At 40.9% G+C, this 22764-nt stretch overlaps 3 protein-coding genes and 2 non-coding genes across 9 annotated transcripts; 3 read left to right on the forward strand and 2 right to left on the reverse strand.

Annotated features, from left to right (window-relative positions):
- The first annotated feature begins 716 nt into the window (after positions 1 to 716).
- Positions 717 to 2686, forward strand: LOC129717810 (TGF-beta-activated kinase 1 and MAP3K7-binding protein 1-like). The gene is made up of 4 exons (XM_055667991.1): positions 717 to 981; positions 1042 to 1110; positions 1213 to 2304; positions 2482 to 2686. Exons 1-4 carry the CDS (start codon positions 866 to 868, stop codon positions 2609 to 2611), a joined length of 1407 nt encoding a protein of 468 aa, XP_055523966.1. The 5' UTR covers positions 717 to 865; the 3' UTR covers positions 2612 to 2686.
- LOC129717809 (uncharacterized) lies at positions 2398 to 6592 on the reverse strand. The gene is made up of 3 exons (XM_055667990.1): positions 6122 to 6592; positions 3647 to 3998; positions 2398 to 3554 (listed from the first exon to the last, which is right to left on the reverse strand). The coding sequence occupies exons 1-3, from the start codon at positions 6409 to 6411 to the stop codon at positions 2742 to 2744; spliced, it is 1455 nt and encodes a 484-aa protein (XP_055523965.1). The 5' UTR covers positions 6412 to 6592; the 3' UTR covers positions 2398 to 2741.
- On the forward strand, positions 4088 to 4160 carry Trnak-uuu (transfer RNA lysine (anticodon UUU)). The gene has a single exon. It is a non-coding gene; the product is annotated as a tRNA-Lys (tRNA).
- Positions 5549 to 5651, forward strand: Trnay-gua (transfer RNA tyrosine (anticodon GUA)). The gene is made up of 2 exons: positions 5549 to 5585; positions 5616 to 5651. It is a non-coding gene; the product is annotated as a tRNA-Tyr (tRNA).
- Positions 6593 to 18069: 11477 nt separating the features above from the next.
- Positions 18070 to 21878, reverse strand: LOC129717792 (zinc transporter ZIP13 homolog). 5 transcript variants are annotated; one of them, XM_055667958.1, is made up of 5 exons: positions 21675 to 21878; positions 21537 to 21596; positions 20179 to 20537; positions 19038 to 19568; positions 18070 to 18967 (listed from the first exon to the last, which is right to left on the reverse strand). In XM_055667958.1, exons 3-5 carry the CDS (start codon positions 20384 to 20386, stop codon positions 18633 to 18635), a joined length of 1074 nt encoding a protein of 357 aa, XP_055523933.1. In that variant the 5' UTR covers positions 20387 to 20537; positions 21537 to 21596; positions 21675 to 21878; the 3' UTR covers positions 18070 to 18632. The 5 variants fall into 5 exon arrangements, with proteins under 5 accessions (XP_055523933.1, XP_055523934.1, XP_055523935.1 ...); XM_055667959.1 differs by having other exon boundaries at positions 21762 to 21847; XM_055667960.1 differs by having other exon boundaries at positions 21806 to 21824.
- Positions 21879 to 22764: the final 886 nt, after the last annotated feature.

Raw genomic sequence — 22764 nt, forward strand, 5'->3', positions numbered from 1 at the left:
AGCATAGTCCTGTTGGACAGGATGCGGTACAGAGTTTTATGGGGTAACGTGTATACCAGAAAAAAAAAACGCCAGTGTTACGTATGGCTTATGTATGTGGTTTAAGTGCAAGTTTAACTGACATAACCGAAGAATGTAGCGTTGCTAATTGATGAACAATTGTACAACGTTTTGAGTAACGTCTTTTCTTTAACATATTTAACTGACTCAGTGCAAGTCTACCCAGGAACTGAAGAACAGCATTTCGATTTACGACGCAAATAAGAAAGAGATAGAGAGAGATATAGAGATATAGTTGTTTACGAACTAAGCCCAAGCGGTGGTGGGCTAAAACGGGTAAAATTGACGAAGGGTTTTGAACAGTGGTTTTAAACATTGTAATCACAAAAATCTTTTGCTTGTACCGTGAAGCTCATTTTGTTGTGAGCCATTTTTTTATGGTTATAATAGAAAACTTTCCCAATAAACATCTTTGTTGAATAAGGTGTCATTACCGTTCATTAAAAATGACCATTTTATGAACTGAAAACAGGTGTCATGAAACCTGGCTGATATTGATGTTGCTTTTACCGCTTTTACGTGCATTATGTCAGCGGTCCAGTGCTTTTCAATTTTAATTATGAGTTTTGAAACGTGTTGAAAAGGTATATTGGTAAAGTTAAACCATCCGCGCATCTGCCGCACCTTCAATGTTAGTTATATTGCTGATTGTTGTGAGAGTGAGAGAAATGGAGAGATTAAAACATTACCCTTTTTCTTTGTACCTACATTTTTTCTCGTATAAACAAAATGTTTTGATTCTTTACGTCATTGATAAAAGCATCAAGAATTTGGTTAAATTACCCAGTTTGTGCATTGCGTTTAGATGAGATCAAGCACCGACTCGGTAGGAGCTGCTGGCAGTAAATCCCGTCCCTGGACAGACGATTTAACAGTTTGCCCATTTACTGCCGTTGGAGAAGCAACAAATCAAACCTACCGGTAAGTGAGCACCGGATGGAAACCAGAATTTTGCGTGATTAATAACCAGCTATTGTACAGGGAGGATGGCAGTCGCGCTGAGGCATGTAAATCCCGGGACAGGAAGTGCCATTGCACTGTGGATGAAACGTAAGTTTTTATTTAGTGTTAAAATATAGCTGAAAAGCGATTGTAATATAGCTAGCTTTTCATTTCAACATTACTTTTGATATTTATTTTATCTTGCTAAAGGTTGTTATATGCCATCTATTCTGGGCAAAACGGTGTTCGAGTAGCCGATTTCGCCTTGCAGAAAATGGCTGCTGATCTTCTGCTCGGCCAGCTAAACGGACGTGCAACGGATGAGGCTGTGAAAGATGTCATTCGCCAGGCCTTCAACTCGGTGGAAAAGGGTTACTTTGATTCAATAGACGCTGACGTGGCCACTAAAACGGCTCTGCAGATGCAGTTATCTATGGACGGACTAAGTCAGTATCAAATTTCGCAGGAGTTCAGAAACGTCTTGGAGAAGCTGGATAAGATCAACGTAGAACTCTCGGTTGGGAGCAGTGCAGCTCTAGCATTGATCTATCAGTCTAAACTTTACATTGGTAACATCGGAAATTGCCGTGCCTTATTGTGCAAGACTGATGAGTACGAAACGCTAACCGTAACTCAGCTAAGTGTTGACCATAATTTGTACAATGAAGAGGAAGTTCTTCGCTTGTGTCGCTTGGGTTTGGAAACCCAGAATTTCGAAAACTGTCCGCTGTATAGTACCAAGTGTATTGGGAATTATCTGGGTAAAACTGGTTATAAAGATTGCGACTTTCTCTCGGATGCTTCCTCAGAACCAGTTATCTTTCAACCAGAGATCGTAGGATCGATTCCGATCACACCGGCATGTAAATTTCTAGTGCTAATGTCCAGTGGTCTTTGCCGGGCCTTACACGATCTCTACCCGGGTGACACCAGCAAAGGGAACCGCATCCTAATTCAGTTCATCGCTGAAGAATTTCAAAGTCAATCAACGTTGGCAGGAGTGGCCCAATCGGTTGTACACCGAATTGTTCAGCTGCATCATGACGCTTTCATGGAGCACGTCTTGGAGGGTAGAAAATCCCCATTCAGCAATCGAGACGATATCACTCTGCTGATCCGCAATTTTAATTACCCGCTACCGAATGCGTTCAACAATCGAAAGAACAGCAGCCGTTCGTTCACCTCGACAGCGTCAGCCTCTTCAACGGCAAGTTCCGATGCGACACCAACTAACCACAGTTATGGCACCGAAACAGACTGCTCCGTTATGGGGACAAATGTGTCCGTTGCCAGCTCGGAAAGGTAAAAGGAGTACAAGGCTACATAGGAAGCGTAGATGTTCTATTCTATTTTCTCCTTTTTTTTTTGTTAATTTAAACTGCTTTTGAAAATTGTAATTTTTTGCATTTATTCGTTTTTTTTTTGAATTTCAAAAATTGAGTTTTTTAATAAGTTTAACTTATGTTCCAAAAATTTTAGGAGTGAAAATGACGATTTCCCCGAGCCGGAGAAAAAGGTTACACCGTATGTGGATTTTTCGGACTACCACCGCCGAGTTGCGGCAGCACGAAAGCTGGGAAAACTTCCGCCGGACATAGAGTTCGATTAAAAGCAACGAAACGATGGAAACCGTATTTTTTGGGTTTGTTTTAATATAAATACACAAACAATATAAAACGTTACTAGAGTATTTAAGTTGCGGTTCTTTTGGTATGCCGAAACGCAGCTGTCGTGCCTCATCAAGCTTTGTCGAACTGCCAACTAAGCCACCGTATTAGACGCTCGTAGTGCTTCCGTATGAAGTGGCGCTTCTCGGTTTTTGCCTGCTCGGCACGCTCTGCCTGGCGTCGTTTCCAAGCGGCATACTGGCTGCTCACAAACAGCTCTTCCAGCTCATCGAAACCGGATGTGTTGTATCGGGTTAGCTTTCGGTACACCTGTGTAGTTCGATCGTCATAGTAGATTATGGACGTGTTCAGCATCTCTTGTAGTTGCGTCATTGGCCAATCGACATTCACCACGCGCAGTGTGCTGTTTACGGTGGCATCTGCAAGCGAGATCTCGCGCAACTCCGATGGGTCTGTCAAATTTTCTTGGGAATTACCGGCATGCTGATGGAGCATTGGTTGGTCGCTTTGAAAGATAACGTACGAGTATTTATCGTAGGTGTTGTTGGCCTTTGGTTGCTCGAAATGTATGTGGATAGCTGGAATAATGATTTTCAGCGGGAGAGACAGCTCCGGTCCGGTTAGAGTCACGTTTTCAAATGGATCTTCCTCCTCGGTACTGTTGAAAGCATTAAACTCGGTGGTGTTGGGATAAAATGAGACCGGTTCTTCTGTGCTACTGTCGGCATCAGATTGCCCATTGATGCCCAGTTCGTCATCATTGATGTCTTCATTTATAGTATCTGGGAAAATGTTCTTTGCACCTAAATCCGACCCAGGAGGCACCGTCGTTTCAATTCTAGCAATTGTTGGTTCAGTCAAGGGTAGCAACTGCACTTCTTCCAGCCTCCTCTCCGGCAAAGATGAGTTTAGAAAATTGTCGACCTTAAAACCGACAAAAAATGCGAATCAATAAATACATTTAATGGAACAATTTGGCCGCTGGCAAGGCAAAATAAAGAATAATTGGCACCTACGTCACAATCACCGCAGGGTCGATCATACAGAGCTGAGAGCACCGCTGCCTTCACGTACGAGTACTGGATCAGACTCCAAGGTGGTTCGATTATGTAGGCAATCCGTGAGCAACGGTCCAATACGTATGATTGGAATTCTTTAAGACCGAACATAGCGTAGGTACCGTTACCGATCAACGGATTTGGATACACGGAGATATTGTGGCTGGCTGCAATACTCGTTACATTGTCTAGAAAATCATCAAAATTGGCGAAATCCGTCTCGTCCGGATGCAGACTTGGCGTTGCCGCCAGGATGAATTGTACCTGGCTGAAACCATTTCGCTCGAATCGATCCAGCAAAGTGTGGAAGCTGTAAGAAAAAGGTAAGCAGTAGTAAGAGTAAGAAGGGGTGTGGTACTTGTAGGTCAATGTCATTGATGAGGAGGCAACTGCATATCGGCCCGGATAGCTCAGTCGGTAGAGCGTTGGACTTTTAATCCAACGGTCTAGGGTTCAAGTCCCTATTCGGGCGAGTGGAAAATTTTTTTGTGAGACTACGCATAATAAATTTTTGGTTTATAACGTACACACTCTTACTTCAATTTTTAACCAACTTCTTTATTTTGATGTAGTTTTTAAAATCGCATGTTACACTATAAAATAATATACAATGTACTGCAGTTACCTGCTTTACCTGAAATCAGCTCATATAAAAAAAAACAGATTCTCTTGGAAAATCCTTTACGTTTTTTTGATATTTCGGAATTCATGCCAAAAAGTTTTTTTCTTTCATATAGAAGCTTATGACTTAAGACATATATTCTAGGTTTCTTGCTTATCAACGTTCAACGTAGCAAGGATATAAAATGGGAAACCAGCAAGGGGTCAAATGAAGTAACTTTCTAGGCAAACATTATCGCGTACTGTAGAAGTCACGCAATGTTTACGCTCCCTTTTTTAATAGTGTGAAGTAATTTTATTACTTTATTACAAACTGGTTTTTATCGGTACCCTAGCTCCTGTAAAAATTAATTTATATTTTTTAAAATGCTCAGGCAATTATTTCAAAATGTTTATGCGCACATTCGACATTTTATGGCTTTCGTGTTTTTTTCGGAAAATTCATGAAATAGTATGTACTTTTTACATCTGTATTTTTTTGTTTATGTTTATTCGAAAAGAATCGTGAAAAACACAAAGTTGTTATGTCACATAGCGTAAATAATCGCATAATTGTCACGCTACTCTACTTTTTCAACTTTTTTGTCAGAAAAGTTGCCTTCTAAATTCTTATCAGCATCCACAGGAACTCGGAAGTTATTCTGGTCCGGTAATTAACCACCGGCGATCAGTTTCTGGTGTTCAGCTTATGTTCGTTGAATCCAAGAAAAACTTAATTTCAGCTGTGATATATTCAAAACTAAGCTTGAAAGTGGCGGCATAAAGGTATCGTTGTAAAATTTCAACAAATTTTACTTCAAAAGTGATGTTCAGTGTATAAATAGTATGAAGTAGTACTTTCTACATAAAACTAAGTTTAGTTGAATAATTATCCATTTACAAGATATACTGGGAACAATGCATTCAAGAGCAAAATATAAAAGTGTCGTTTGCTCGAACATCAAATTTTGTAAATATTACAATTATGCGATTATACGAAGTATAAAACACGATTTGTTGTACCGGTTATTCGAAAACCTTGCGTAATTATTATGATGGTTTTGAAAAATTCTACCATTATGCTCAATCATACAAAAACATGTAAAATTAGCAACACTGTCCAAATTTCCAATTGGAACGGGAATTCACCGTGGTGGTTAAAAATAGCAGCAATTCTGTTTTGCTTCCCTCGTTCAACTTACATGTCGTGTAAGAAAAGAAAAAAACAGTAGTGCTCTGAACGCACGTCTGCTATAACAGCCTTCGATAGCTCAGTTGGTAGAGCGGTGGACTGTAGTGAAGAGGAAATTTACAATTTCTAATAGTAATCCATAGGTCGCTGGTTCAAATCCGGCTCGAAGGAGTGGTGAACTTTTTTTACGATGTCTGGCTAAACTGAAAAAGCAAATCTACGTATGAACGGCCCCACGATTGTAAGGAAGAAACCGCAAGATACCGTTATTATTGCGTACAAAATTATGTAAACACAACACCTGTCGTTGTTTTTTTCGTTCTTTTACTACGACAACCGGGAGAGCATTGAAGATTGTCACGAGCGCGCGCGAGAGAGAAAGAGTGGGAGAAAGATTGGAGATTGCCAAGTGATAGCCAATTCCCGACAGGTCGTCGCCCGGTGGCGGTGCGGCAGTTTGTTACAATTTAAATTGTTGCGGCGCTGTGTGAACCATCATACCAACACACAACACGGTTTCATTCATCTGTATCGGCTGTATTAGTTTATCATTGATTAGAGTTCTGCGCCTGAATAATCAATGTAGTAGGATCGATCACAATCGCGCACTAGATTCACTTGGTTGTAGGTTATACACTTACAGCTGAATTTGCTCGTCGTGGAGAATTTTGTTGTAAAAAATTGGATCCCTTTCTTTGTAGATCCGGCGGGTGAGGAACGGTTTCGGAGGAGCTACACTATACAGCACTGTTATGTGACCACGGAAGATCTCCTCGATCATCGGTTCGGTTGTTTCCGGGTCCAGGTAACTGTTTCGATTCAGATAGCTACAGGTTGCATCTTGATCGACGGACATTGATCGGATGCTAGTCGGAATCAATAGTACTAGTGCCACCATCATTGCCCCAATCTTTCTGATCCACATTGCCATGTTGCTGCATGCGGTGATGTGTTAGCAGGGTTATGGATTCACGCACGGCGAATTGGCCGCTGTTACGCATCAATCAAACGCCGTTTAGGAACGGACAATACTCTTACCGCGACGAAATGTGCATACGAACTGAGCTTGAACTGATGAAATGTTACTTGCAGCTGCTGCCTGCTGTCTGTGCCGTGTTTTGGTTGGATTCTCAGAGTAGATTCATCACGTTTGTAGCGTGTTGCAGCTGCAGGAATCTCGACAACAAACGGGTGGCGAGCTCTGAGTTTTTGAGATGTTTGTGCGCGGAAATGGGTCCGAGCACGCGAGTGAGAAGAGAACACGTAACTTCAAAACAAAGCTCTTTGTAGGGACGAATTTGACTCGCCGCTCCGAAGATGGGGACAAACAACTCTTCCGAAATATAAGAGGGTTTTTGTTTACAGAGAACAATTTCATTACGGTGGGTAATGAGACTGTTTAACCAGCAGTGCGATCGGTCATGACTGTTTTAGCCAGATAATCCGAAATTAGGTACAAATTTAATCGAACATTTGAATAAAACTTTGCCCACGTCTCTGTTTTAGGAGACTAAGTATTTTTAAACTAAAGAATGGTTACTTTCGTTTAGCTTCACTCAAAAGTTAAAACTTTTAGTAAAAGCATACATTTTAGCTAAACTTGTAAGGTTGAGGAATAACTGTCTGTTTTCAATTTATTTTTCTAAAAATATTTGCAGTTAAATTATTTATGAAAATACTCCTTTTTACAAATGATTTATGATTCTCATAAATCATAGGTCAGAAATCATAGGTGTGTTATCAATTTATTCCTTGGTAGTAAGACGACTGGTGGACAGTTTACAAGAAAAAGGGATACGATTGGTACGATTGAATTGAATAAACATCTCTCATACGGCGTTTTTTTTTTGAGGTTATTACGCGAATTTTTGAATCAACGCGTTTTTCACACGGATTCTTTAATAAACGCCGTTTTTTACGCGATATCGCGTTAATTTAGAAAAATACGCGGATTTTCGAATTACCGCGGGTTTGTAACCAAAAACGTCAAAATGTTTATTAAGTGAAAAACTGAAAAAAAAACTCCGCCCTCCGAGTATCCGGAACGACCTAAAAGAGAATAATGTTGAATACTGGTCGTAAAGCGTCTCGGATAAAACCTTTGTGGTGTTTTTTTCTGAAAGATTTGGATCACTGCGACCATTATTTTGATCGTTTGAGGTGATTCACTTTAAGCAGTTTTTTTACGCGGATTTTTAAGTTGGCGTGGTTTTTATTTACGAGGAATATCGAATTAACGCTGTTCGATGTTCAAAAATGATGTTTGGAAGAGATTTCCTATATAATAACTGTCAACTTTCTGCTTTTGTTTCCTCTTCTACTAAACGGCATTAACATTTTGATACGAAGTGTGCAGAATGGGACACCCGAAATAATGTTCAATGCTAAGAGATGGCGCTGTAGTGGTAGTGGTAGTAAAATCTAAATTTTCACGAGTATTTTGCTTAATGATCGGAAAAACTGCTATTAGTTACCCTGTTTTTATATTGTTCTAACTTTCTAGTACTTACTTTTACTGTATGCAATCTATTTTCATCAAAAAACTTGATTTTCCTATACAACTCCATTGACTCAATGAAGTTGTATAGGAAAATCAAGTTTGTTTAATTAATACTGCTATTAGTTACCCTGTTTTTATATTGTTCTAACTTTCTAGTACTTACTTTTACTGTATGCAATCTATTTTCATCAAAAAACTTGATTTTCCTATACAACTCCATTGACTCAATGAAGTTGTATAGGAAAATCAAGTTTGTAGTAATAGCATATACTGCCGGTACCCGCATAACTGTCCCATACTGATTTTGGTCACTCTTGAGTTATCATCGGTAATCGACTTAATTGTTATCATATTTTGTGGAAAAAAATTAAAATTGATACTTTTGTATGTTAAAATATGGCAAAAATACCAAGTTGCTTTTGTCCCATATTGGAAGTACCCGCATTACAGTCCCACTGCATAGTGGTACAAACTGCAAACATATAATTTTGCTCCAGATTAGTGCATATCAGATTATTTTAGGCATATAGAAGTATGTCATTAAATTACCTAGACTAATGTTGTTTTTCTGTAGTACAATCTACGTTGCCAATGATACTGCCGGTTGCTGGTTGAATTTATATGGGATATGCGAGTACTTTTGTAATGTACCCGCATACACTAAGGTCGCTTTTTACGCGGTTTTTTTTACGCGGGTTTTTTTACGCGGCTTTTTTACGCGGCTTTTTTACGCGGATTCCGGAATTTACGCGGATTCCGAAATTTACGCGGTATTTTTTTTTGCCCGGATTTCGGTTCCCCTTCACTCGAAATGCAAAATTAACGATGGTTTTTTCTACGCGGATTCCGGAATTTACGCGGTTTTTTTTACGCGGATTCCGGAATTTACGCGGTTTTTTTTACGCGGTTTCTTTTTACGCGGCACGTATCCCCCGCGTAAAAAGCGACTTTAGTGTATTTTGTCCCATTTTGTCTTCTTTTCAAGTTATATAACGTAAAACCAATTCCATCCATGTTTTTTTTTAACGATAAACTTGTGCTGCCATGAAACTGTTATGGTCATTGGTTCTGGATGTAATTGCTGGAAATCCGAAAATTCACGGATAATATTAAATCGTCGTTTTCTCAACATGTTGTTTTCCATTATGGGACAGTGATCCGGGTACCGGCAGTATAGTGAAAGTAAGTACTAGAAAGTTAAAATAATTTGAAAACAGGGTAAGTAATAGCATTATTCTCGTCATTAAGCAAAATGCTCGTGGAAATTTAGATTTTACTACCATTACCACTACAGCGCCATCTCTTAGCACTGAACATTTTTTCGGGTGTCCCATTAAGAGTCGCGCAGAATTAGGGCGCCTCACGGTCCCGACCAACCACTCTTTAAGAGGCAGTTCGCGAGAACCGCAACCACCTTTACAAGGGAGGTTGTATCGAGGTTCTCCGATTTGGCTGAAACTTTCAGGGTTTGTTTATCTATATAATAGAGCAATGTTTTGCATATTCTCAGATTTTTTGAAAAGAGGTAAGTGGGGTAAAATAACCCGCCAAAAATTAATGTCAAAAAACTGCTAAAAACGTAAAATTGCTATAACTTTGAGTTAACTGAACCGATTTTCATGAAAATTGGCATGTTTGTTTTACTCTATAAAAGGAACAAAAAGAGGGTTATTGGAAGTTGCTGTCGAGAATACATGCTGAGAAATTTGCATTTTTCTAAAAAAAAAGGTGATTTTCACAGCTGTTTTTCTCTACCAACAGATCTAGGATTAAAATCCAAACAATACGTTTTGTAGTGTACCTCAAGAGCTTTCATTTGATATATAAAGAAAATGCGCCGTTATAAAGATGCGTGAGAAAATCCAATTTATTGTAGCCGGCCCTGGTTGATCCCTAATCAGCGTGCAGCTTAAGCGCCACTCCGTTAGGAGACTGCACGCCACGCTATGTTTGCCCGGTGAGACTCCCCTAAGGGTCAGTCAAAGTTGCCATAAAGAAAAGGAATCAGGATCGGACCAGATAGGCTTATACATTTAATGCTCCAAAAGCGGGTAGAAAACCCTTTTATCAGCCAGCAGAAATCTTCAACACCTACGTAAACGCGAAGAAAGCTTGCGGTAAGGAATCACCCATACCTTGATGTTATCATCACAGGCAAAGTCGCTATTTGCCGCTAGACGGCGCAAACATCTCGAACAATGAGCTTTGCTCGGCATTCAAATTCCGCCACGCGGAAGACACAACGAACCGAACTACACGAATACGAATGACGTGAACATATTAGAACGTACTAAATCCTTCCAGTAAACACATTACATCATTTGTTTACCTAATCAAACCATTTATTGGAGACAAAAAGGACAGGTTTGTATTTTATATTACTAGCATGCTTTAATGTGTGTTGTATTGGTATATGTATTCTTAACTCTAGGCCTATCTTCTATTGTTCGTGTGCTTTTTCTCCCTACTGTGCTTGTGGACCCATGTGCTTTATATTTTAATCAGCTGCTTTATAATGAATCTGCAGTGACGTCACCGGCTTAAGCAAATGCTTGCACCCGGGTGTTTAATTCGGTAAGGTGGCGTTCATAAAAGTGGTTCTATCATATTGCGTGCACGTCAAATCTGCTCACCTTATATTTTGGGACACGGCGGTAGCATGCCGGTCGCGGCCGACTTAAGTCGGGAAAATTAATATAGCATCTATAGGGCGTCCTTTACGGAGGCCTCTTTGATAGATAGAAAGAACGATACGACTCACCGAGACTGCTGCGACGGTCGCTGTTGTTGCTGCTATTGGTTGCTTCGCTGGATACTGCTACGGCTGGCTGCTGATGATGATGTTAGTTGCTTTGCTGGCTACGGCTGGCTGCTGGTGGTGACGATCACATGTGGCAACGGGCGTGCGATCGGTCGGCAAACGCCGACGGGGGATGAACTGCGGCGGGGATAAACTCGCTTCCTTAGTGCCGCTTACAGGGAGATATCTCGACCTGAAACGGACACTAGCTCACCGGAGGGCCCCGGTCTACGGGATGTTACACGATGATGCGGATTTTGGGAATACCGCGTGTCTTCCGACGATGTAGCGCTGTCGGGAATTTCGTCCGATGGGGAAAAAAACCAGTGCGCGGTGCGCCTTTCACTGCCCCTTTCCTCTCGTTCGTCTTGGCTGTCGAATAAATTGTGAGTAGCCGGCTGACTATTGTACAAAGGGTCATTAGCACGTGAGCGGGTCATTGACATTATGAAATGAGCACATTTACCTATCTGAATTTTCTCGCACACTTTATTGAATTGGCGACTCTATCTAATTTTAAAATAAAGAAATTTAATACAACTCTACTATGTTCACATTATATGACTTACTATTAGAAACTTAAAGGAAAAACGCGGACAACAGACACACGCGCGACACTTCCGAAATGCTTGGCGGACTAGGACGAAATGAACGAGCAATGTAAGTCCTCAGATAAGGGAAGGTGATTCCGTACGACTTACAGGAAATACGTAATGTCCCGCCAACTTCTTCGGGTTACTTCGGAAATCTACGATTCTTTTGGCTGTTTCATTTTGGAATCTTAAATTAGCTCTATCTGTCCCTTTCCAACCTTTCTTCGAGGTTTCTTTAGAGACTATCGCGCTAAGTGAGTCTGAACGGGATTGTGAGCGGCTGACACTTAGAGAGAAATTATGCGATGGGATTGCGACAAGTGTACCGAAATAGCTAGCCTACATCTTGGCGCCAGCAGTTATGTTGATTTCGAAGTTACTAATAAATGCTACGGCTACATTATCTATAACATGTTTTTGACCATTATTTTGTACCCATTGTGCGAGAAGCGTTACTCCGTTTTGTGTCATTGTTCTTCAATTGGGCTGTAATTTTCAGGTTACGTTTGTTTATGCAAGGTTATATCGAAATTTGAGGTTTTTGGAAAAAAGGGTAAGTGGGGTAAACAAGCTCTCAAAAATTTTGTGTTCAAAAACTGCTCACATCGTAACATATGTAATTACTTTCGGCTTACTCTCGAAGTAACACGATAAAATGAAAAAAAAATGGCCTAACAAGCCAGTCGTCGTATGTTCGAGTCCCGGCTCGGGAGAGACTGTTAGTGTCAGTAGAATCATAGCGCTAGCCCCGCAATTGTCCTGTATACTTAACAGTTGACTGCGAAGTCTGTGTATAATAAACAGAAGGTCGAGTTCCGATACGGAATGTAGCACCAAGGCTTTGCTCTGCTTTTTAAAAGAATGTGCACGCTTGCTTATAGCAACACAAGCGGCATTACTGCTCACTAAGCAAAATTTCAAAATAATCGTTATTTTTCTGATCGATGAAATCGTCATCGAGTCTGTTTGTCTGTGTAATTACCTTCCATGGGAAATTTATCAATCCCAACTATCTTCCCCTCCCTCTCCCCCGTCCCCCCAACCTTTCTGGCTATGCCTTTGTCACCCAGGAACCTACTACCCACTCGGGAAAATAGTGTTACACCGGCCCTGATGCTTACCACAAGCAGAAATCGATTCCAGTGCGCATTTTGTAGCCATTTTTACTGTAAGTTGGTGGAAAAAAGATTCACATACCATGTGGACAGCTTTGGGGGGGGGGGGGTTTGGCTAATGTCCACGGTCCATACAATTTTTATAGAATTTATATGGGCAGTTGTCCACGGAGGGGGAGGGGGGGGGTCAAAATCGTTAAAAATCTGTCCACGTGGTATGTGGATAGCTCCTAATTAATTATTTGAAAATTCACTCACCTGATTGAAAACTACGCAAACAATCAATACAGTTCATTCTCAGCCGTTGTAGATGCGGCAGTTGTTGTTTTCTTTAAAATTGCACTAAGAAATTCTCAAAACTTTCACCTACTCAATCAGACATGATATTCTTTTTAGCTTGACACTTTGCTGTATTTCGCATTTTTTTCACGTTTGCAGTTTCACTTATTAAGAAATAATCTGATAAGTGATAATCCACTGCGAATTCAGTTGTACCTCGTTTGTCTTTCCTCAGATTTTATATAGTATAATTAGCATGTTCTAAGTATTTGATCTCGAATCATGAATTTCGGAGAACAAGAAACTAACGAGTGTTAGCTCTTCAAACAACTGATAACGAATGATCAAATTTTCTCTTAATTCTGATTAAATATTATATTAGGTTTCTAAGAAAACGTTGCTCTAGTAACTATTGATATTGGTCCAGGGTCGGACTCAACATAGCATGCCAAATTTCAACAAAACTCAAAACTATAGCGGAGTAACGCTTCTCGCACAATGCGTACAAAATAATGGTCAAAAACATATTATAGAAAAATTGGATTTTCTCACGCATCTTTATAACGGCGCATTTTCTATATATATCAAATGAAAGCTCTTGAGTTGCTGTCGAGTGTGAACATAATATGGAAAGTGTTTACCTTAGGTAAAAAGTTATACCTTAGGTAAAAAGAGCATGGGAGAAATTTCATATAAAACTTTTTTAATTTTCTGTTCATTAAACTTTCGAGGATTAAACTCTCAAGAATTGCCTTACGCTCTATTTTAAAGAATATAATATAATATAACTGTGTTTACCAGCTGAATATCCGAAATCCGTTGTTTCTTCGAATCAAAAAATATTTTTTTTTATCAATTTCGAAGAAAAAAAAAACATTTCACATCAATCCGGTATTTTTTTACAGGTGCGGTCGGTATTTTTTCTTAAACATTTTTACAGGTTCTTCCGGTAAAATTAACAGGCTGTTCGGCTTGAAACATTACCAAAAAAACTGTGAAAATTACCGACTTGGCGGTAGGTAGTTTCACAAGCTGTTCGGTAATTTTCGGAAACACCGAAAATTTCACCGAACGTTTAGCTGTTGAGATTCCGGTAAAATTTTACCGAATCCGGTGTTTTTTTTAACTGTGTCTGTTTAGAAGCAAATAGACGATAGATAGGTATACATTGAGGGGACGGGGTACGAAGGATATTGACGCTACAGACTTAATATGATAGGCATAAAGGTACGAGGCATACTGCCACAAGACATTCAACGAAATAAAATCTTTCTCTCATTCGGAATAGTGTTAATAACAATTCTACGAGTGTGAAATCACAATGAACTATGGAATGTCATATCCATGATAATCGCACTACAATATGACCCGGGCTAACCTAAAAGTTCCAAAACCAGATATCACAACTGCCATCTAGCTGAAAACATCTGAAGGAAGGTTTTTTCTATACCTTAATGTTCACGCAACAAAGTGAAGAAATTCCAGCCGAATATCATAATCGATTCTGGAAATATCACTTCCCAAAAAAATTGGGTCGAAAAAGACCCCAACGTAGGTCTACCTTGCGTCTATTTGCTTCCTCTCCGTATGCCTTACGCCTGTATGCTTAACGGGGTGATAAATTGTTTGATAACGTATTTCGAGTGGTTGGCAAGCGGCTGGGCAGTGCATACCAGCAGTACACCCGTACTAGTTGGCTTTATGGCTTTAGACCCCAATGTCCAGCCACTCCTATTCCTACCTCCACGTGGTACCGACTGAAATACAAGGAACCAAGAAGGGAAGATCGATGAACCGGTGTGAGCTTGGTCGTATGCTGACAGGGAAGGGGGAGCTGTTCTTCTAGGAGGGCAGCTTGCCTCAGTGTTTGATCTCCATGTTAGGGGCGGCTCCAACAGCGTCTGATTCGGAGCGGACGGCTGAATTACGAAGTGCGGTGTCTCGCCGGCTACATCCAAGACGGTAGCTCCATCGCAAGACTAGGCATCCGCAGCCCTGGTAAGGCAGCATGCTGAAAAATTAAAATACTACGAACAAACAAGAATTGAATACCGACAGGAACAACCAGCAACGACCTAGGCGACGAAATAAGGACGACGATTGGAAGCTCGGTACATGGAACTGTAGATCGCTGAACACCCCGGGTGGCGACCGGATTCTGCTGGATCAGCTTGAATCCCGCCACTTTCACATCGTTGCGCTCCAGAAGAATTGCCGGAAAGGAGAGAAGGTACGGAGGATTTGCAGCCGCAGGGCACAGTACTACCAGAGCGGCGGCACAACCAATGAGCTGGGTAGGATGCAGAGTCGTGTGATCAAGTGGCATGCGATCAGTGACAGGTTGTGTTTGTTGAGAATAAAAGGCCGGTTTTACAACTGCACTTTCCTCAATGTGCACTGCCTGAAGGACGACCCGATATAGAGAAAGAAACGTTCTACACACAGCTGGAGAACGTCTACGATGGCTGCTCGCGTAGAGACATCAAGATCGACAACATATACCCCGAACGAACGACAACAGCCAGCGATTCGTCAACTTCGCAGCTTCCCGAGGACTGGTAATCCGAAGTACCTTCTTTCCCCGAAGGGACATCCACAAAACCACCTGGAGATCACCTGACCAACGTACAATAAACAAAATTAACCATGTTCTCATCGTCATCAAACGAACGCACCAATCGTGGTGCAGATATTGGCTCGGACCACTACCTAGTAGCAGGAACTTTGCGCTCACGAGGAGTGCGAGGCAGCGGTGAAAAAGAACAGGACCTGAGCGTTATGCATGGGCAGGTCAACGAGAGAGAACAAGGCCAATTATAAACGGGCACGGAACGACATGACCACGATTCGACGGGCACGGATCGTGAACATGAGGAGTCTCGCAGAGGCTATGTGCCGCAAGCCGCCATATGCAACGACGCGGATGGAAACATAATTGCTCATAAATGCCAGCGAGGTGGTAGACATGTGGAACGAGAACTTCGATGGACACCTGAATAGCGATACAGTAAACAGATGCGGAACAGGAACTGACCTAAGAGCACCAGCAGCAGATTATCGAATACCAGCCCTTGATGTTCATAAAGTTCTTTGTGAGGTCGGAAAGCTGAAGAACAACAATGTCGCAGGCAAAGACGGACAGCCGAGCGAGCTCTTTAAACATGGGCGAGAGGCGCTGGCCAGAGCACTGCAATGGGTCATTTCCATGATTCGGTAGGAGAAAAAACTGCTAGAAGAGTGGATGGAAGGAGTCGTCTACTCCGTCTACAAGAAGGGCGACAAGCTAGAGTGCCGGAACCTGCCATACATGCTACACTTGAAGAGCATCAAGGTGCCAATTTAACAGCGAAACGAATCTCAGATAAAAAAACCATGTTAGTTGAAGTATTAGATTTAGTTTCAGCTCGTAGTCGGCAGCGAGGATAAAAAATTTGCCTTTAGCTTATAAGATATTTTAGACCATAAGGCATTAGATTAAATTGGCTCCGTAAAACATTAACTTGTATTGTGCCGTGTCAAATAAATGTTGTGAAAAAAGTCTCTGTACTCTGGGGTCACTGACAATAACAGCAGCAAAGAGATCCAGAGACGCATCCAGGCTGGAAATCGTGCCTACCTTTAACTTCGGAAGGCACTTCGATCGAGTCGAGTGCGACGACACACGAAGTTGACGCTGTACAAAACCCTGATAAGACCGGTAGTCCTCTACGAAATCGAGACAACGCTCCCCGCGGAGGACCCAAAAACAGTTTTCGAACGTGCTGCGGACTCTCTACGGTGGAGTACAGACGGACGACGGAGACTGGTGATGGTGCATGAACCACGAGCTGCGCGCGCTGCTTGGAGAGAACCCCATTGCACATCTGGCGAAAGTCAATAGGTTGCAGAGGGCCGGTGACATCGTCAGGATGCCGGACGACAACCCTGTGAAGTCACTTCTCTTCAGCAACCCTGCCGGCACCAGAAATAGAGGGTTGCAGCATGCACGATGGCTCTACCAGATCGAAAGAGACTTGCGGGTGATGTGAAGCCTGGGGAATTGGCGCAACAGCCCAAAATCGAGCAGCATGGCGACAACTTCTCGATACAGCACGAACCTCCACGGCTCCCGTCTGATTGGTAACATATTTCGATGAACCTCCGATTGTTGCTGGACAATAGCAAATAACTTAAGTGTAGTAACTGGAAACCAATGCCGCAGTGCTGTTAAATATGAGAACAGAGCAGAAGTAGCAGTGTTTTGCTATCTCATCGTATGAAGCTTCATCACAACACTTCGTGACGAATCGGATCGTCTACGAATCGTTCAGCGTTCTCTGAAAAATAGTTGTAAAGCGATTCTAAGCGTAAAAAACAAAAATCGTGGATCTTTCTTTCCGATTCTTTTCTGTTTTCTGTATCTACGTGCAATTTTTGGTGGCTGCATCAATGCAAATTTTTGATCTTGAAATCCAACAGAACCAGTCCGGGTATGATACATTCAATGTTGATGCCGGGATTCCTCAGATTAGCTTCCTGGGTCCTATTCTTTTCGACATCTTTACGTCTGACTTTCCTCTCCTCTTCCTGGTGATGTTGTTCTGTCTATGTTCCCAGACGGCTCTGCCATCTTCTACGTTAGCTGCAAAATTCATACTAGGATCAAAAAACGTCAAACAGGTCTTGATGTTTTTTGGTTTGGTTTTAATTGCACCGGCGAGCTTCCTTTTTAGGTTTAAATTAAAGTTCGTGCTAACGCTATTTTCTAAGATTATTCTATAGTGAAAATTATTTAAGGTCTCTGGAAAACAGCAACTCATCCAAGTCGTAAGCGATTCGATACTGCCTGGGTAAGATCGTATATCTTATCGTCATAAGAGTTGATTAGTTTACTACAACACATACTTACCCAATCGTAATAATTCCACAGAGAACAGACATTCATGTTCATATAAAGAAATTTGAAAATCGTCTGTAAAAATTTGAATCAAAATTCATTAATACACTACACACGACATCTGTCTTGTAGTGCCCCAGTTGCACTGCATAAATATTGCAGTATCGATATTTTATCGATATCAGTGATTGGTTTGAGAGTGACGAGAGCGCCACATAGCGGGAGCATTACCACTTACTGGTTAAAGACGGTTGCAAGTTTTGACACATTGAAAATAAGATGAACGTCTGTTTTCTGTGATAATTCTGCGGAAGTTACTATGATGCACCTGTTATCGTACTGTGACTGAACGGAAATAAAGAAAAAACTATTATGCTAAACGACAACCATTGAAGAGTTCGGATATATAACACAGCATTGTTTCGCTTTCGTTTCACGAGAACCAAAAAAAAAATCTATATTATACAAGGGATATCATGCAAGTAATCACAGTTTTTCGTTACCTGCAGAGTGCTGTATAATTAACGTCATTGCGTTATTCGTTACAAAAAAGATTAACAGATGTATACACCTAATGTACGACCAAGAAATGTCGGGGAAAAGGTTTACCTTCGATACTATCTATAATATATACAAACGCGTTTTGATTGCTAGTTGACAACACTATCACAACTGGGGTCCACCGATGCGCGACCGGGACGTCCGTTATCATTGTACTCGATATAGATTTATCGGGGTTCTTAATAACTATCCTAGCAAATTTGAGTTGGTTACGTACAATTTATTTTTAGTAATTCAGTAATTTGATTTATATATGTTAATCCTTAGAGTTAAAGGAGTATGGCCAACACAGCAGTGCTACTAGTGTGTAGTGTCATTGTTGACGCGGATCGTTTCAGAATCCTTAAGACTAGAGAATGGGGAAAGAGTCTGGGGAGGTGGGAAACTCGCCATTCAATTGCCACGTACACGTTTGCTTATGGTTTTCTTCAGTGCTCCAGGTACACTGTCATTATGCCCATCAACCCAATGCCAAGTAGGAGCGCGGCAAATTGTTTCACAGATTCCTTTGGTTCACTTTCGCTCAGTAAATCAGGCAGCACCGTAACCAGCGCAATGTGTAGAAAACCACCCGCCGTGAATGGCATTATCCATGATGTACGCGCTTCCATTGCAGTCGTAGCTCCACTGCCACCAATCGCCACTAGTGCACCCAGTAGTCCTGCTCCAGCCGTCAATAATTGGGCTTTAGCTGCATCCCATCGGCTAAAACCGGATCGCAGCAGGATTGCGAAATCACCCACTTCATGAGGAATTTCGTGGACTGTAACGTAATTATCAATAGCAAAAACAATTGTAGAAGAAGAAAGCAGAATTAAAGCTGAGAAACTTACGCAAAATAGCAAACGTTGCTAAAATACCATGGCGAAATGAAACCAGAAATGAGCCGGCAACCGCCAGACCGTGAGTAAAGTTGTCGATAGAATTCGCGAGAAGATTTAAATAACCCGCAACTTTTTTAGTGGGTTCTTTTTTTTCTTCTGCCTTTCCCGCGAGGAAGCACCCATTGGGTACGTCTTCAATGTCGCACGCCCCGGTTTGACCGCAGCTTCCAACAAAACCTTCGGGCAATTTACCGCCGGTTTTTCGCAGCAAGCATGTTGCGATCTCGACGCATTTCGGTTGCGGGTTATTCTCGTCAGCGTTCGTGTAACCGGAGAAGATTTTCTCTACGATCGTGAAAATTAGAACCCCTCCTAGCACCCAGAGCCCGCTACGCATAGACGGATGACTGTGTCCTTCCGAGTCTTGAGAGCCAACCGCATCACCACTCCAGGCTTCCGGTAGAAGATGCAGAAATACATCTCCGAGCAGGCCACCGACGGCAAAGCTGAGCAAAACTTTGAGCGTTTTTGATTCGGCAGCTAAAATGAAGAAAACATTATACCGTTAAGTTTGGAGCCTTCGGCGAATGCGGAGGATTGTTGGGGTTGGTGGTAGCCTGAGGGTGATACGAGCATCATTTAATGGCAGTAAAACAAGACAAGTGTACGTACACTTGAAGATTAATCGCATGGGCAGAGCGCACGTATGAGGAGATATGGATCATCAATTAGATAGTATTGCAAAAAAAAAAAAACAGAAACATGGCGCACTAAACAGCAGCCTTTTTTATTTCTGATTTTTACAAACACCGTTCTTTCGTGTTATTATTGCAAAACATACTGGTTTTGCTATTCGTTTTTGAATAACCAATGTGAAAAAATCTTTAAAGCATTTGTACTTTAAATCGTCTTTCATTATTAAAATAAAATTATTTAAAAAAAAAAACAAATACTGAAGCAGTACATTGAAATTTTTGACATTTGCTTCAATAATCTAATACTCAAAAACTGGGGAGATAGGGTTTCACCAAGGCACCACGAAAAACCACGAGGATATGGATGAAGATAGCATAATTGTTGAAAAAACAACGTAGTTAATCAACGGCCCCCGATTTGTGGTTTACAAGACATACTCGAAAATAATACATACGATCTTTAAAGTCCTTGCTGTCCTTATTGCCTACGGGAATCACCACCAGTGGTAGAATCCCACTTAGACCGATCAGTGCTGAACCGATCAGCGAAAATATCCACGGTGTGTACTCCATCTGCTTGAAGTATGCCGGCATATAGTTATCCATCATTTCCCGGTACAGGTAGACGAACGTTTCGTCCACGAAGGCTGCAGACAGATTCATCGTTATCAAATACCGTCACCGTCAACGGTCTAGCTTCGCGTTTCGAGCAGTCGGATTCTATTCACTTTTAATTTACCCGCTTTTGTCACTGCTGTTTGCTGGGTGGTATAATTTAAAAGCGCATTCGCACAAATATTCGCTATCACGTATTCTGGAATGCAAAGAATAGAACGATAAAATACCAATTAGCGAACCATAGTCAAGTGGCGGAAAAGATGTATGTGAGATTTTACCTACTGATCTAGACGATACAAAACATTAATAATTTAAAAAAAGAGTATTTCTTCTCTGCTGGTTTTCTTTCTTACCACCCACATGAAAAGCAAATAGCAGACAAAGCCATTGCCCCACAGAAATCAGGAATGAAGTGACAGAGCGCTCCTGATAAGCAGCTGTTTGAAAACCGATTTTACATCCACTTACACATATTCATGCCGACTATAACCACATGGTTGGGTTCAACGTGAGTCTTCTTTGTTCACTCGCCATCATAGAATGAGATGGCAGAAAACCGTGAATGTGTTTACTACCATACGGTTTGTCTATTTGAAGCCGTTTTAAGTTGCACTAGTATTAATAGTATACTAAGCACAAATAGTCCGTGGCTTTTGTGATTAATTTCTCATCATATTTGTACGGGGAAACTAACCATGAACGGTGTCGTGTGCAAAATGGTTTGAATAGTACCCACATATTACCCTTTCAAGATACTTACATTTTAAATTACCCTATGCCTTGGATCTTTTACTCAACCGTTTGTTATGATTAAATTTATCTATTAAGGACAATGCCCTGTCGAAGACAAACGATCAAATGGCAGATAAACTCCAAAATTACTGATTAATGTAACGCGGTGATTTGTTTTATGTTCACTACACTCCAATAAAGCACTTTTTGCTTTTTTATTTTGAATAACGAAATGTTATGTCAAATATTACCTAAGTCAATGTTTCTTGGTATTAAGAATACATATCAAAAACCTGTTTCGTTCTTGACAAAACGTAACAAACGAAACGCGATACACAAAAAAAAAACAATAACAAACGAAATTGGAGGTCGCAAACAAATACATACACCTACCTTCACAGAACTTAAGATTATTCGAAAACCAAGAATGCAACAAGAAAACATTAAGATTTAAAATACTCACATTTAGACTACCAACGTATTCATCAAATCGCTTCCGCTTTTGCAAATCAAACATTAATCACTGATGACCGTAGTAAGAAAAAGACCATAAATTATCAAAATAAAAAACTAACAGCTAATGGCGTTTTGCAAGGCCTACTATTTTTCGTTTGAGGACTAATCTGCACTGAGATTGAGTCACCACAGCGGCGATTTGCTATCAAATTAATTTATTAAGTACGCGTACATTCAATCTCGTGCATTACAGTGAATCAATTACACAAAACTGACCTATACCGATCGACAAGACCAAATGTTATTACTTTACGAATTGCGTTTTGTCGATGACTGGCAGCTGGCAGCCAGCTGGCGTAAGAATGTCAAGACGTATTTGAGAGGTACCGAAAGAGTCTCCTTTGTGGATTCACACCAGAGCTGCCAGTTATTTCTTTCACCGTGAAAACGAATTCGACATTAGTGTTCGAGACGTTCGAGAGAAAGTTGCAGGCTTTAGGCAGGCAGACATATTGGATTTTAGGAATTGTCAGGGCTAGTAGCTGGACTCGAGGTAAAATAGAAATCAAATAGTGACTAAAAACACAGAACGGAAGGTCAACTTCTGGTATATGATCGAACAGAAAGTGCACATGAAAAGGACTGAAAAATGACAATTGAATTTTCTGTGCTCTCGGGCAATATATATTTGTCGTGTACGTTTATGCCGCTTTGCCAGTGGTATAATGTGGCATAATTTATTCGATGTTTTAAATTGACGGTTATTTCAACAGTTTAACCCGTTTAATACAATCTATTACGTTCGATGCAAAAACGTTTTGGGAAGAAATTCGCAATTATTCACAATTGTGGAGTTTGTCATATTACAATAGTGTAACGAAGGTATTGTAATCGACAAATGTTGATTTGAAACACGAACAACAATCAATGTTATTGACAAATCGTGCGTTTTAAACCGTTAATGTTGTAATTCTTCCATTTACAATTGTACCATGTGTCATAGACGGTTATTCTTGAAAATTGTTAAAATATAAAATGCAGCTCGTGAGTTTTTTTTTCAACTCAAGAAAATACCTTTTTAAAAACTTTTAAAAATCATGGCACAAATGGGTTTTTTAGAGCAAATTTTCCGGTAAGCGGTAAGCGAATCACCATTGCATCACAGAACGGAAGGTCAACTTCAGGTATATGATCGAACAGAAAGTGCACACAAAAAGGACTGAAAAATGACAATT

Source organism: Wyeomyia smithii, chromosome 1 (genome assembly GCF_029784165.1).
Source record: "Wyeomyia smithii strain HCP4-BCI-WySm-NY-G18 chromosome 1, ASM2978416v1, whole genome shotgun sequence".
Classification (NCBI taxonomy): domain Eukaryota; kingdom Metazoa; phylum Arthropoda; class Insecta; order Diptera; family Culicidae; genus Wyeomyia; species Wyeomyia smithii.

Bases quoted from the DNA above. Each gene is read 5' to 3' on its own strand.
- LOC129717810 (XM_055667991.1), top strand. From the start codon at position 866: ATGAGATCAAGCACCGACTCGGTAGGAGCTGCTGGCAGTAAATCCCGT. The intron at 1,111-1,212 runs GTAAGTTTTTAT...ATCTTGCTAAAG, and splicing joins CATTGCACTGTGGATGAAAC to GTTGTTATATGCCATCTATT. The intron at 2,305-2,481 runs GTAAAAGGAGTA...CAAAAATTTTAG, and splicing joins TCCGTTGCCAGCTCGGAAAG to GAGTGAAAATGACGATTTCC.
- LOC129717809 (XM_055667990.1), bottom strand. From the start codon at position 6,411: ATGGCAATGTGGATCAGAAAGATTGGGGCAATGATGGTGGCACTAGTA. The intron at 3,999-6,121 runs GTAAGTGTATAA...TTTTTCTTACAG, and splicing joins CACGACGAGCAAATTCAGCT to CTTCCACACTTTGCTGGATC. The intron at 3,555-3,646 runs GTAGGTGCCAAT...GTCGGTTTTAAG, and splicing joins GACCCTGCGGTGATTGTGAC to GTCGACAATTTTCTAAACTC.
- LOC129717792 (XM_055667958.1), bottom strand. From the start codon at position 20,386: ATGAATCTGTCTGCAGCCTTCGTGGACGAAACGTTCGTCTACCTGTAC. The intron at 19,569-20,178 runs GTATGTATTATT...TCTTCATTTTAG, and splicing joins CAGCAAGGACTTTAAAGATC to CTGCCGAATCAAAAACGCTC. The intron at 18,968-19,037 runs GTAAGTTTCTCA...ATTACGTTACAG, and splicing joins AGCAACGTTTGCTATTTTGC to TCCACGAAATTCCTCATGAA.